The 16023-nt window shown below is 35.5% G+C and overlaps 2 protein-coding genes across 2 annotated transcripts in view; one reads left to right on the forward strand and one right to left on the reverse strand.

Moving 5' to 3' along the window:
- Positions 1 to 16023, reverse strand: part of LOC134741688 (GDP-fucose transporter 1) — a 268676-nt gene that overhangs the window by 186848 nt on the left and 65805 nt on the right. The window lies entirely within an intron of this gene.
- On the forward strand, positions 1623 to 9979 carry LOC134741446 (lipopolysaccharide-induced tumor necrosis factor-alpha factor homolog). The gene is made up of 3 exons (XM_063674224.1): positions 1623 to 1761; positions 8331 to 8471; positions 9870 to 9979. The coding sequence occupies exons 2-3, from the start codon at positions 8338 to 8340 to the stop codon at positions 9970 to 9972; spliced, it is 237 nt and encodes a 78-aa protein (XP_063530294.1). The 5' UTR covers positions 1623 to 1761; positions 8331 to 8337; the 3' UTR covers positions 9973 to 9979.

The raw sequence follows: 16023 nt of genomic DNA on the forward strand, positions 1-16023 counted from the left end.
CATATTTAAGTAGCTTAAAATTGGAAAATGTAATCCGATACTATACCGATAAGGTGCGTTGCGCAGTGGCGCGGTACACATTACGCGCACGTCAACGTGTTTCCTATGTTGGCTAGTAGAATTGACTTTTATATGATGGTTTTGACTGATAAATATTTAATAACGTTCATTTGGATTTCATTTGGTTTGATTTGTTCGATATTTTACGGTTAGTATTTTCCTCACATTGGTGTGGCGAAAAATTTTATGTTTCACTCTGTGGTAAAATTTGTTTAACCTTTGCGCCTTGAAACCCTCGCAACATTCAAGATTCCACTTTTCGAATTTTGGAATCTTTCGCTTGCTCGGGTATCAATATTAGCACGACCGGGTAAATAATAACTTTGCCCCCTTGTAAAACAAATAACTATTTATTTCGGGGATGTGCTATTGGAGTCCCCTTTACCTCCGAACCTACTGGATCTAAATTAAAAAAAAAATACACATTCCACACACACATTTTCACATTCGTTCTTTACCTATAGATGTCCGGGAAACCTATAACAAATGTGCAGTCAAGCGAGAGTCCGACTTAATTACTTAGTTTTTGATCTGACCCTTACAGGTATTTTAAAGACATTTCACTCACGTTTCCCATAAAAATAGGTACATTGTTAAAAATTGTGTAATGTACGGAACTCTTGGAACGCGAGTCTGACTCGCACTTGGCCGGTTATTTTTTGTTAAAACTAACTAAAAACCGGATAAGTGCGAATCGGACTCGCCCACCGAGGGTTCCGTACTTTTTAGTATTTGTTGTTATAGCGGCAACAGAAATACATCATTTGTATGTGAAAATTTCAACTGTCTAGCTATCACAGCTCATGAGATAAAGCCTGGTGACAGACAGACGGACAGATGGACACAGGAGTCTTAGTAATAGGGTCCCGTTTTTACCCTTTGGGTACGGAACCCTGAAAATGACTATTCAATGATACCCGTGATTCCGGTAACGCACAGCCCAGTGAGAGTGAGAAGAACACACGGGGCCTTAACCTAATTATTCCTTTGTTTCAACTATAACCACGTGATCTCTTATTGGTATTATATAGCCAAAGACCTATGTAACTCCGTATAAGATGATACAGTCTAAGGAAAAAACGTGCCTCAGAAAACAATAACATTTGATTCTCGCACAGATGGCGCTACCACCAATACCAACCTTTAGCATATTCTCGGCTAGATGGCGTTGACGGTTTCATTTGTCATTTAACAATTTTAACACAATTATATCACTGAAAAACATATTATTATAAAAATAATAAATACAAATAAAAAAAACATTTATCCATAATATATATATGTATATCATATATATATTTAAAAAAAATTTTTTTTAGTTTTAATCGTGTGTCGACAGATGGCAGTAAATTTACTGTGACTACAAAATTTACTATGACAGTATCCCTCTATCCTATATATTTTCTTTGGTGTAGCCAAATACCATGTGCGCGCAAACAAAATATGATAACCGAGATTGAAAATTTAAGACGAATAATAGATATTGTGTCTATTTGGCTAGTATTATAACGGCTAAGTCAATGATGAGTCATACTCATCGGGCATCTCTTTGGGGGCTACGCAGGCCTACAATGGCCTACATACAGCACGACACCGGCTTACCGCTAGTCTCAAATCACCATCACGAGCGCGCGCGCGCCCGTTCTGTTCTGTGGCATTAAGTAGGTAATAGTGTTTTTGTAGTGACAGCCCGTATACCAGGTTAGTTAATTTTATTATTTTTGACGACCGGTCTGGCCTAGTGGGTGGGTAGTGACTCTGCCTGTGAAGTCGATGGTCCTGGGTTCGAATCCCGGTAAGGGCATTTATTTGTGTTATTAGCATGCACAGATATTTGTTCCTAAGTCTTGGGTGTTTTCTATTTATTTAAGTATTTATATATTACATATATATGTCGTTGTCTGAGTACCCATAACACAAGCCTCCTTGGGCTTACCTTGGGACTTAGTCAATCTGTGTAAGAATGTCCTATAATATTTATTTATTTATTTAATTTTCTATTCGGTTGTTCGGTGGCGTAGTGGTGACTTATGTTATGTTTATCATTTAGGTACTTACGGGAATGATGCCAGTTTTTTGAAACAATAGTATGAGTATTATTTGATTGTGAATTGGCATATAGGTTAGTTAGACATAGCACTATTTTAAGATGTCCGAGCGTTTTGTGCAATTAGCCGCCGAACGGTAGATTTACCTAAGATGGCATGTAATTTAAGAAAACTTCATCATGATTATCATGATATACACATGTATATGTTAACAAAATCATTTAAATTTGGTACTAGGTTTGCTACCAGAAACTTCATCTTATATCATGTGTTAACAAAATCATTTAAATTAGCCACTAGGTTTGCTGTTCATTGAAATATACTCATTAAAATACATTTTAATTTACATAAATTTATACTTAACTTTTTTATTAAGCTGTCACAATATGACTGTTGCCTTTAAAGTTTGTAAAAGTAAGTAGGTAGGTAGTTGCCTACCTACTTGGACTACCTTAAAAATGGATCAAGGAATTATAGCTACCTATTTACGACAAATTTTAAATAAAAAAATAAGCAAATGTGGAAAGCCGGCAATAAGACAAGTGACCTTGGCTGACGAGACACTCCGGAGACAGTCAATGCTTGTATACTGATATCTAATGATGTTGTTTTAGGTTATGTTATGATTGTACCTATTGTATTGGGTTACCATAGTTTTTGTGGTTGCGTTTTTTAGTGTATCGATCCATTGAATACCTACCTGACACATGAGTAGGTACAATATTAAGTACCTACGTAAACACTAAACACGTGTGAATCGTAAAATGAAGTAGGTATTGGGATGAATAACTCGTAATAGTTGTTTCGTTATGAAGAAGCATTTAGTTATGAATAAAAAGCTTTCGTTGTGTTAATATTGAGATCCGAGCAAACGAAAGATTCCGAAAAATTGAATCTTAAGCATTGCGAGGTTTTCAACTGTTTCAAGGCACGAGAGGTGAGCAAACTTGGTGGAAATCACTCGGCTGCCGAACACAAAATTTTACTATTCGACGTCCCAATATTTTCAAGGAATTAAAAAGCGTCGCTCCAAGCTAGTGCGGTGACAAAATAATTAATTTCTGAAACTAAGGTAAGGGAGCCCATTGACAACGATGTACTAAAAAAAATCATGCATCTGGCCCTTTGTCATAGCGACCGACCATCGCATTTCTAGGAACGCAGTAGCCCTCTCTGTCTAACAAGTAAAGTTGTTAGAAAGAGCGGGATACAGTAAACTCGTAACTTCTAGCTTTATAATACAGTGTGGAAAGATAAGTCGGGCCCTGGAGGGAAACTACCTTAAATCCTTAAGCTTGCTCATTTTACTTAAAGGAGACATTCCTTTATTTTTAAAAAGAAACAAAACTGCATTCAAAGATTTTCTAAAACTCGCTTGCCTCGCCCGGGACTTGAACCAACTAAAATAAAATAAAAAAACACCCTATTTTATTATACTAATCGATACTATTATTGTTCAGGATAAAATTTCTCGAACAAACATTTGGTCTTAAAAATAAAAATGATCGTTAAATCTAACATTAACTTTATTTTACTGTCAATATGCTACACTTAAATAATTTAACTGATAAATTGTTCGAAATGAGCCCCCTCCTTCCGGCTACACAAAATTAGTCGCCGTTGAAATTTATTTCTTGTAGCCTTCAGCAAAGTGTTGTGGTGTATGCCCCTAATAACATTTTCTACCGCAACCCTTAGCTCTTGAACGGTTTCATAGCAAGTTTAGAGGTATTACTACCTTTAAACGATTTTCTTATCGAAGATTTCATACAAGGTACTTTGCGATAAATTAGCAAGCGTGTACTTCATACGAAGTCCTTGAATGTTAGAGAGATAAGAGAACTGTTACGTGTCTTTTACTTGTTGAAAGTGAACAGTAACCAATGTTTGTTAGAGAAATTTTATCCTGAATAATAATACTATCGATTAGTATCATAAAATAGGGTGTTTGTTTTTTTTTTTTCATTTTAGTTGGTTCGAGTCCAGAGCGAGGCAAGCGAGTTTTAGAAAATCTTTAAATGCAGATTTGTTTCTTTTTAAAAATAAAGGGATGTCTCCTTTAAGTAAAATGAGCCAGCTTAAGGATTTAAGGTAGTTTCCCTCCAGGCCCCGCCTATCTTTCCACACTGTATAATAATCATTATGGTAGTGATCTACAAAATATGTGACTTGCGGTACATTTGTAGTATATTAATATTTTTACTTTTAACAATGAGGATATAATAAGATAGAGCGGTACTGTCATAGTAAATGTAACCGCTGTAAATTCACTGCCATCTATCGACATATGTTAAAACTAAAAATGAAGATTTATAAAAATACGTTAAAATGTATTTAAATATGGATAAATGATTTTTTTATTTGTATTAAGTTTTTTTATATGATTTTGACCCATGTTCTTTCACTGATGTGCGTAAAAATTATAAATAACAAACGAAACTGTCAGCGCCCTCTATACGAGAGTAGACCAAAACTAGTGGCGCCCTCTGATCGAGAATCAAATTTTCTTGATTTTCGAGGCACGTTTTTTCCTTAGACTGTATCCATCTATTACGGAGTTATATCTATCTTTGCTTTTAATAATAAAAGATATTTAATCGAAACACAAATAAAGTCATCTTCTTGTTTGCCTACGCGCCGCGCTGGAAACAAGGTTAAAAAGATACCAGTGGTAGGTATTTATCTACTCTGTCATAATAATGCAAAATACATATTGTAGCAGTAGGTAACTGTCACAATAATAATTATGGCATTAGTTAGGTAATTAACCGCGCCCAAACCGCGCCTTTGCGATTTCGCTGCCAACGTACTTTTATCCTGTAGCCACCCAGAAGCCTAAAAAAATGCCTTTCCGCCAGCTCCTAATTAGGTAAATAAAAATATCTTGAGTAAATTGATCTGATCTAGTTTGGTTTGGAAGATCAAATGGCCAGAATTTAGTTTCCTGGCTTCTTTAGTGTAGAATCAGGAAAGCGCTAAGAGGAAGAGCGGGAGGCAACACTTATTTTAGTTGAAGATAATGCCTTCAAAATAAAATAAAGACTAAAACATTCTTAAAGCGATGAGAATGTTGTAAAAGCTAGCGGGATAGTCGGGCGTAATAATCTATTCTGTTACCTACTCTCCATTGTATGCAAAACCGACACTGAACTACCCCATGGCAGGTACTGTTATTGTAATTATATATTAGAAATAATCCACACTATCCGACAGGTACTCGAATATCCTGATGGATTTTGTAGGTAGGTACATATTTCTATACCCAGCTTTCAAATTTTTACGATTTTATAATGATTTTATACCACTTAGTTAACTACCGTGGAATGGGCTACTTTGATCAATTTCAAAATTAATATGTATTTATCTCCCCGAATATGGAATCTAAAAAAAAATAAGAAAATGACAATATCGGTTATTGCTCCTCTATGGATTCATTAATATTTTTTATTTATTATTAATTAATCTCTTGAAAAAAAAAACTAGTGGTGATTACTTTGATACCCCCCTTTTTTCGACAGCATTCGATAGTAAGCCCATATAGGGAGTAAGACTTCAAAACATAAAAAGAATCCGTTCGCAGATTTAGGATTTATAAGGATTTTTTTTTGCATTTGGGGTCTCTAGTTTTGTAACTTAAATAACTTATAGAAGGTAATTAATAATACTACAATATATTATGGTAAGTACTGTTTTTTATAACATAAATTTAAAAGAGATCGTCGATGTTGTTAGGCATTTGGGCCCAGAACAAAGTTGAGCGTTTTGGATGGAAACGAACGTCTTATTAATCGTCATAATCTCTAGTAAAATTATGTACATTGTTACATTGGAGTTAGGCCTTGAACTCTTACAATAAACAACTTTAATCAATCACGAAAAAAAAACTAAATTATTATTATACAGTTATAGTGTCTTATAAATGATGTGTGATCCACGTAGCTAATAAGTAGTGCTCGGCCATATAAATAAATACATATATGGTTTAATACCAGGTTTAGTTCAATCTCTGTTAGGGTCAGAGATTGAACTAAACCTGGCAATCTTGGGATGCATAATAATTTTCTGTGGTATAAGTAGGTAACTGTATCTCAAATCAGGCATATCAGTGTAGTAAAGCTTAATAAATAGCAGATGAACTTCTTGGCTTGGCCAGGTGAAATAAAAAAACCGGCCAAGTGCGAGTCGGACTCGCGCACGAAGGGTTCCGTACCATTACGCAAAAAAAATCACGTTTGTTGTATGGGTAATTGCCCCAATTAAATATTTATTTTGTTCTGTTTTTAGTATTTGTTGTTATAGAGGCAACAGAAATACATCATCTGTGAAAATTCCAAATGTCTAGCTATCACGGTTCATGAGATACAGCCTGGTGGCAGACGGACAGACAGACAGACAGACAGCGAGCGAAGTCTTAGTAATAGGGTCCCGTTTTACCCTTTGAGTACGGAACCCTAAAAAGTACACCTGATATTAGCTTATCTACATAATTATGTAAGGTATGGCAAGCAAGTTTTATAGGTAATAATATAATGAATCCAGCCCGCGCAGCATGGTTTCCCCTATCACTAAGTCCGTCACTTTCGCACTCACATACTTATTAGAACGTGACAGGCATGGTGATAAGCGTACCGTGCTACGACTCCTGGTCCAGATGTCTTAGTCTGTCTTAGGTATATGCCAATAAGACCAAGCTGGAAAAATAAGTTAGAATTTATATAAAGTAAGTAAGTAAGTAAGTACTTTCCCATTCTATTCCCATTCCCATTCCCATATTAGCTGTTGTAAAATTATGAGTGAAAATCCCTTCTTCATTCGATTTTTTTTATAGTTGCATTACTAATTGGCAAGTCGGACAATAAAAATTGGTCGGAAAATATGTTATACTTCCTGTACTACAGTTGTGAGTCACATAGGCCGCGTATTTATTTCTAATTATTTAGTGGATACGATGTAAATACTAAATTATATAATGCAAACATAGTAAAAAATCTGCATCAATAGTAAAACATCTAAAATAACATAGAGCGCTCTTACAAGAAAAGTCGAAATAATCTAAAATTGATAATATTCCTCCACGAAATTCAGGACTTTACGCTCATTATTAGAAACAAAGAGTACTTATTCCAGTAAGTGTCTACTTATCTTTAGGAATATCGTTTTAAATATTAGAAAAAGGACTAATTAAATTAGTAGTTTTTTTTTATGGTCGTTTTCAAAAAATCGCGGAAGCACTGACTTGTGAGCTCTTATATGTAAATTTTGAGAAGTTTCTAATATCGATTGATATTTTTCCTACATGCCTTTGAGAAAGAGAAAATCAAAGAAAAATAAATTCAATTTTCTCTTCAAAACAAATGTAAATTCGTACGAAAATCTACTTAATATCGAAGTCATTTTCATACTCAAGCAATTTGAAACGTTTGCTTATACTGGTGGTATACATAAGTGTTTATAAAATTCTACTATATTTTTTCAAAACTAGTCGAATATCACCGATACGCGCGCTCGCGACCTCTGTACTGCGGTAGAGCTTGTAGAGGTAGGACGTATGTCGGTCGGCCCCGAACGTTTTTACACTGGCGACGATGACGAGGTTTTTTTATCGTTGTGTGCTGCAGGCGCGGTGTGAAACGCTATACTGTGTGCGTGTAAACTGCGACTAAGAAACTCTGATCCTAGTATGTAGGTTTGGTTTTATAGTATAGCAATAGTGTAGTAATATAACAACTACCGGACAGCATTAAAATTGTTTGAAACGACCTGACATTTTATAGGTACTAATTTAAAAAATGGCTAACTACAAATGCTTTTGATGACATGTCAGAATATGTATATAGGTCCGATGATGGATGGTCACCGGTACCAATCAGCCATGTAACTAAACCACTTCGTGTTTGGGCTCGTTTGATTCGTCTCAACAAGATCTTTCACACAAGATAGTACTCAGGGTCTGACGATGGAGCTGGAAGGTGGTGTACCAGTGACCACTGGTACCAATGAACCATGTAACTAAGCCACTTTGTGTTTGGGCTCGTTTGATTCGTCTTAACAAGAGCTTTCACACAACATAGTACTATCTAGAACAGCGGTCGTCCGCTTTCTTCTTAATTTAAAATAACTATATAAACTATTTCTACCCAAAATAAAATACAAAGTTCTTTCAAAGCAGTACTTTTGCTTACCCACTTTGGATTTATTAAAATTGGGTTCATTTTCCTGCAGATCCAACATGAACATTGCCCCAGTCGGTCCTCAACCCACCAACCTCACCTGCCCGTCATGCCGCGCCTCTATTGTGACACGGGTGGATCACAAAGCAACCACAAAGACACACGTCATCGCCTTGCTACTGTGTTTGTTCCTGTAAGCTGTTGTGTTTGACCACATGAACAATCCATATCTTAATAAGCTCTTTTAAGATTTGTCTGTCTGTAATTATATACATATTAGGTACTTAGGTATATATTTTTTGAAGTAAGTTTTTTTCTGGTGATATAAAGTATATGTATAATTTTTGTCACGGGTGGTTTCATTTTCTTTGTTTACTTAAATTAAAATCGCTATAGTATATAAGTATGATAGATACCACAATGGTTGTCAATTCTATAATTCGTTTGCATGATAACAAGCTTTAAACAATGACGGAGTTAAACCTCTTTGCACCAATAGCCTTGGAAAATTCGATCAGGCTAAAGAAACTTGTGAAAATGTTAATATTATATTAAGAATTATTAGTTTTCGTAGTTTTGAAATGTTGCGGATACGTTAATGAATTAAAAGACAACCAGAAAGCAGAAAAACACGAGTTTAAAATAAGAAAAAAAAATATAAATTACTGGGAACATACAGCGTTCTTACATAAAGACGGAATCCTACCTTGTCTTATGTTGCAAAAAAGGTACAAATATCTCAAACTGTTAAAGTTATATTATCAACTAATCCGCAAATAACTCTGGCTTGGACTACTTAAACATACGGTAATTGTGTCGTGCAAAGTGCCTGTGTCCTGGTCATCACAAAGTCTGTGACATGTCAAATCCTGAGGCTGAAATGAAATTGTAGTATATTAGCATGATAAACTATAATATTTTCAACTATATGTAATATATAATATTGTCTTCGGTTACCGCGATAGTTACTCATGAAATAAAACTATGAAAACGGATTATATCGCGTATATTGAATTTATAATACATCCCGACGTTTCGAACTCTTTACAGCGTTCGTGGTCAACGGGTGACTGAGGAAAAATTACAAAATGCAAAAATACCCACATACTAAAATAATGAACAATCATAGACTACAAACTTTAAGGCTGGTTGTACATGCAAAATCGGTTCATAAGGCTAGTTATACACTATAATTATTTTTCAAGTAAAGATATATATATATACGCGATAAAAAAAAAAAAAAAAAAAAAAAAAAAAAAAAAAAAAAAAAAAAAAAAAAAAAAAAAAAAAAAACCGCCTTATGAACCGATTTTGCATGTACAACCAGCCTTAAAGTTTGTAGTCTATGATTGTTCATTATTTTAGTATGTGGGTATTTTTGCATTTTGTAATTTTTCCTCAGTCACCCGTTGACCACGAACGCTGTAAAGAGTTCGAAACGTCGGGATGTATTATAAATTCAATATACGCGATATAATCCGTTTTCATAGTTTTATTTTATATGTAATATATATTTCACTCCAGTAGTCCTTTATTTTCTATTTATATACAAGCTTTAATTTAAATTCATATTTTTATTTTTATTTTGCAGTTGCTGGCCTTGCGTGTGCGTGCCTTATTGCATGGATTCCTGTAGGAATGCCGACCACTACTGCCCAAGCTGCAACACCTACCTCGGAACTTACCAAAAATAATACCAAACACTGATTAAGACAACGTTTTAATAATGATTCCTTAGTCATACGCAGTCCGTCTATATCAGTGAACTTTCATGCTCGTTTTGTTTTCCTAAAATAGCTGTATTCCTAATAGGTATTACCCGCATGGTAGCTTTAATGCGAGTGTTAAAACTACCATGTGGTGGCGCATGCCCCCCCCCATTACGCAAACAATACGTCTCCATATCATCAACACTTAAGAACGTATTCAGATTTTTACAATCTTAGTGCATCCTTTCAGTGCAAGCGGAACGCGCTGTGATTACAATCTTATTTTCGAAATCCGAATGTGCCTTAAATGTGTGCTTCTTAGACGTGTACGACGTCTTATGGAAATCAATATGGCATAGTTTAATTATTCGCAGAATGAATAATATTAAAGCCGTGTTGTAGACGGAGCTTATGATGTTATTAATTAAGATTACCTCATCTAGATATTAAGCCTGAAAAATAAAGACACCTAAGAACAATCTTTTCAGAAATCATCCTTTTGAAAAAATGTAGATAATGTAATTATATTTTTTTAATTACCAAACGTATTCTGTATGGTCTTGTATTTATAATCGTTGTAAAGGCGATTGTGTAAAACGAGTGACGTGATATTTTATTAATTCTTAGGACCTATTTTTATAACATTTAAAACTGAGACTAGATAACATTGAGGCTTCTTTATAACACTGTAATTAGCTCTTTGTAAAGCAGTACGTTATTAAGCAATATTATTGAAATGAAAAATGATACTTCTACTAAAGGAAAAGTAAAATTTGAAATGCGAATTCGAAACTGTCTACTTTTCTTTCAGTTTTCCTCTTTGCCTGTCCCTCTTGACCCTCTTCCCAGTTTATCTGGAGTCCTTGGGGTTTACTTTTCTTTTAGTGCAAAACATAATTATTTTACTATAAGAACCTACAACAGGCAATCATTTCTTGTTTATACGTAATTCTCTTTATTCTCAGTAATAAATAAGAATAAGTACAACACATTACAAGCACGACATATTTAAAGTTACCTATTACTACTTTATAAAAAATTAAGAACTGATATGTAAAAATCTCTTCCTAGGAACAACAAATTGATGGCGTACGAGTACTTACAAACAGTAATGAATACTCTAAAAAGACATGTGACAAAAAAACATCAATTACTTAAGTAGATTCCTGTTAATGTGTTTGACTGTGTAGGTTAAAAAAAAAAAATATATTTTTAGCTTATCTATCCAAAGTTAGACAGGTATCTAACTAAACAGTAGATGCTGATGTGTAACCAGTATATTAAGCTATAGACTCTATTTAGGTTCTCTCAGGGTTGTGGGTCTCGACGCTGCTATCACAATACACGTCTGGCAGTTTCCAAGATATCTCCTAGTAGATAAATGTATGAAGCTAAAGAAAGATTGGGCGCCAGCACGCATAAAGCGTGCAAAAGAAAAGAGGATTAATATGAGATAAAATAAACTATTGTTTGAGCTCAGTTACACATTTAATCACAATCCTTAAATAAATAGATGACGGGCAGTAGGCCTGATACAGAATTTACATACTTATGGTAATTATGCTAGGGTGAACTATGCTATAATGAGACGTTAAACGTTAGAAAGTCTATGAAGTCCTGTTTTCACGCTTAGCACTTTGCACTTGAAATCAAATCTAAGAGGCCACTATTATATGTTCCTTGCTAGGTTAATTTAAGTCTTGAGAGATCACTAAAAGAAATTAGAGTTGACCACACCTGAGACACGTGTTGCTACAGAGGCAGCAGAACTGCGGCTACATGCCGCTCCAGTGGCGCGCAGCAGACGGCAGGAGTCGCGATGGTACGCAGCGAGACCGTCGTTGCGTATCCAGCCAGCCGTTCTAACCGGTACGCCACAGCCGCGATGAACAGCACGGAGTCACAAGAACAATACTGCAAGGGCAGGCTGCGCCAGCACGTTCCAGAAGACAAAGCCAGGTGTGCAGGGGCGAAAGGAAGGACCCGGGGAAAGGACCGGCTTTCAAGCTACAAACAAAATTACACATTGAAACACATGTTGGCAAAAGCGCATGCCCATGTGCACCTTGATTTTATCTCCCACGAAAACAGACCAGACAATAATTAAAACTCCTACATAGTAACATACTAGAGTACATATAGAGTACTACCACTCATGAGAAAACGATTAAATTTCGTACCCATGGTCATTATTGCCACGTATGCACAAAGACAAAGAAAAAAAACTACACTTTTCCATATTAAATCACTGTTCCTTACCCGGACTCTTGATGAAATTGTTGGTATCAACCTCTAACATGTTGACCCGAAGCCAAGTTAAAATCATTCACAAGGAATTCAAAAGAAAGGACGCCATTGCCACGTTGTATGCTTTAACAAAGAAACCAAAAATTAATACAAATCAGCACTATAGAAATTGCGCTTTCACGATAACAAACATCAAGAAACTTACCTCGCTACGGGTTATAAGCTGCAAAGTGTATTTGCATTTTAGAGCTGCTCGCTCGACCAGAATTGACTCTCAATCGTCGATGTCTCGCGCTTCACGCCATGCCGAATTGAAAAGTGACGGAGCATCGTACGCCTTCCACGTCCCCACGTATTTAAGTTGCCATATCAAGAGCGGACAAACAAATTCACACTCGGCCATCGAAATTATCTTTATAGTCGGTCAAACCAATCTGTCAGTCAGTGACAACTGGAAAAATCATTCATCCCTTTCTTTCGGGTGCCGGTACTAGTGCAAGACAAAGACGGCATGATTCTCTCTGTCTATGTTTGAAATGAGACAGACTAAAACCAACAACAAACAATTGACAAACTATGAGTCTAAAATAATTTGAGAAAGACGATGGAATATATGGGAAAATAATCCGTATGCGCTATTTTCAATTATACTCCCAGAACAAGACCTTAAATAATGTGTCGAAGCATCTGAGAACACGCCTTGCAGTAAATGTTGCCAGGTTTATGCAAAGGTGTTATCAGACCCCGACAGATGGCGTTAAACGCCTTCGACCCGACTATCGTTTTAATCTACTCAACACTATTCCTAATCTCGCCGCTAGATGTCGCCAGGAGTGTCGAAACGAGATTGGTTCCAAGTTACGATTTTGAACCGTAACATTACCACCTAACTTAGATAAAAAAAATGTTTTTACTGACATTTTTTTTTTAAATACCTTACTGCCTATTTCCGCTATGCCATGAGGCATATGCAGCACCAATAATGAAGTTTAATATGTTTACCTCTAACATGCAAAAAACTATAGTCTAAGTGAGTTTGGGAGCGATGAAGATTGGTGATGCAGCGAGCACAGGATACCTGAGCGGGGTGCACGTCCAACCTTTGCCGACTCCTCAAGCACTAAAAGCTAAGAATAAACTATTGTAACACCAGAGCGTGGTGTACAGATAGGAAGAAAACAAAATTTTCGATCCTTGTCGACTCCATGGAGACGTGTAGCAGAATGACACGAACTCCCCATGCACGGATTGTAAGTGAGAGAAAATCCAATGCATGAAAGTAGATAAACCGCGACTTAGCAGTCAAATAAACGCCTAGTTAAAGAAACTACAATTTTTTTACTTTTATTTTAAGTGTCAAGACCGGTGATACATTTTACCCCCTTCTCCCCTTTTGTACCATATGTGCAGAAATGCACCGAAGACTTCCGTCCCCTTCCAGAGATACAAAGAGAAGCATTCAAAGTAACTATTTTACCAAGACATTAAGTCACGTGAGTATATGTCCCTCAGGATTTTGTTCCAACAGAAGTGGAAGCAATTTCCCCATACACTGTCCATAGAGAGAGAGAGAAGAGCAGTGTACAACAAGCAGAACATACCTACACAGATATTCAAATTAAAATTAAATTTCAGTCATACGAGAGTCAGTTTTAAATAGAGATGGGCACTAATTACCCCAGTCTCCCCTTTTCCAGTGTCAATGTGTGTAAGAACACACCATGAAATAAATTTCCACAATAAAGAACACGAGAAAAAAAATAAAACTTCAAGTCTGAATCAAGTTTTTATGTGAAATGGAACGCACCCAGTCCTACGTAGGAGCTTCCCATTCCAAAAGGTCATAAGCGCCAATTGTCATCGAAAATTGTAGGTTGTATGAGAGCATGTTATCAAAATTTCGATCCAGATGGGCTCGAAATTCCATCCAATGCTCAGAGGAGCATGAATTAACACATAACTGCACTTTTCAACCACAATTTTCACTGCACAAAACACTTTTTATCATCACTTTATTAATGAGCACTAGACCGACCTCAAAATCCAGAAAACCAGCTGATGTCTTGAACACCAGAGGACAAAATCATAGCCAAGCCTCCTCGACAACGAAAACTCGACGTCAAGAAGCAACAGTTTCATTGCCTGCAATATACCATAGAAAAATCCAGTGTGAAATTCAACATAACTAAGACACTTTATTAGGTTATGGTGAATTAAAAAGTCCGAGATATGTATTTTCAAACAGTGGGCACTATGCCAAACTATTTGTGTATGTGATCCTAACAATTAAAGTAACCAGATAACTTGCTTTGTTGTTTTATTTTCAACCATGTTTATTAAACATTTAGATAGCAAAGTTATCAAGTAATAGACCTAAGCTAAGTGTTTAAAGTAATTAGTATTTACAAGAGTAGGTATTCGTACTTTGCAGAGAGGCAAAAGTACAGCGTTCATTTTAGAACAGAGAAAATACCTAGACAATATTCCTTTGTTGAACATTGCATAAACAAAAGACAATTTCAAAAGAGAGTATACACCTATTTGTTGATGCATTAGTAACCTATGTAAGAAAATTAAAACTATGCTTCGTGTGCTGGCTATCTAAAAACATTCTAAAACTATAAGACTTAACAAAATGAGATAAAATAATACCTACAGGGTAAGAATAGGTATTGTCTATATGACTTAAGTACACTATGTTCCTGTTTAGAACACAGAGAGAAACTTGAGTGACATTTTGCTTTATAAACATCACTTCTAATAGGAAAGAAAATTAGGTTTCTTAAACCTAACTATAGTAGTTGCAAATTAATACTACTAAGAAAGAATGAGTAAGGCGGCATTAAGTTACTTTTAAAAATTAAGTTTCCTAAATGTAAGTATGAAGTGTTTAGAGAAAATTAAATGAGAATAGGTACCAGCTGTCGGCTTAGTACAGAGTTCTTATGGTAGAATTTTAAAAAAGCAGTTTCACTTTCAATGAGTATCAGTAATAATAATAGAGTGCTTTAGCCTTCAATTGCAAGACCTATAAAAGCAATGAATGAATAAATATAAGAATAATTAAAGTGAGATGGAGCGAACTAACTTTGACCTTCAAGTAGCGAGTAGACCTGAACGAATTGAACCAGAGATGGCGGCGAGACAACAATGTGAAGTAGGACCACGAACAACATCTGTGCAGACCTGAAATTTTACCAGCGACCAACAAATTTGAAGAAAGAAGAAATAAATTAATTTTAGTGCAGTCGCTTGGTGCCTTTTGAAAAAAAAAATTGTTTAAATTATAGTGGTCTCTTTCACATTCATTGACATAGAAAATTGAGTTCATTTTGAACCAACAGTAAGTATTTATATGTAAGACTATTTTACATACACAGTAAGTAATTAATTTAAACAAAAATTAAGTACAGAGTAGTTAAAATTTTAGAGAATTTCCTATACAGTTTCACAAAATACAGATTCTTGTTTTCAGTAAAAGTAATAATACGTCTTTCTATATATTATGTTAGACAAGTAGAAGGTCAAAGTATTAAGTAAGGTTGTAGGCGAGCAAACAGAGCGAGTGGCGTTTCAAAAGTAAAGATGTGCAAAGTGCATGCGTTAGCGAGGTCAAAAAATAGCTAAGAGAGATTTCCTTAGAAACCACCGACTGTGATAACATTATAAGAAGCGAAAGCGTCGCTCCACCAGTTGGGTAGCCAATTATAACCAGTATATTAAGCTATAGACTCTATTTAGGTTCTCTCAGGGTTGTGGGTCTCGACGCTGCTATCACAATACACGTCT

The sequence above is a fragment of the Cydia strobilella genome, chromosome 5 (assembly GCF_947568885.1).
Source record: "Cydia strobilella chromosome 5, ilCydStro3.1, whole genome shotgun sequence".
NCBI classification, from domain to species: domain Eukaryota; kingdom Metazoa; phylum Arthropoda; class Insecta; order Lepidoptera; family Tortricidae; genus Cydia; species Cydia strobilella.

Bases quoted from the DNA above. Each gene is read 5' to 3' on its own strand.
- LOC134741446 (XM_063674224.1), top strand. From the start codon at position 8,338: ATGAACATTGCCCCAGTCGGTCCTCAACCCACCAACCTCACCTGCCCG. The intron at 8,472-9,869 runs GTAAGCTGTTGT...TTTATTTTGCAG, and splicing joins TTGCTACTGTGTTTGTTCCT to TTGCTGGCCTTGCGTGTGCG.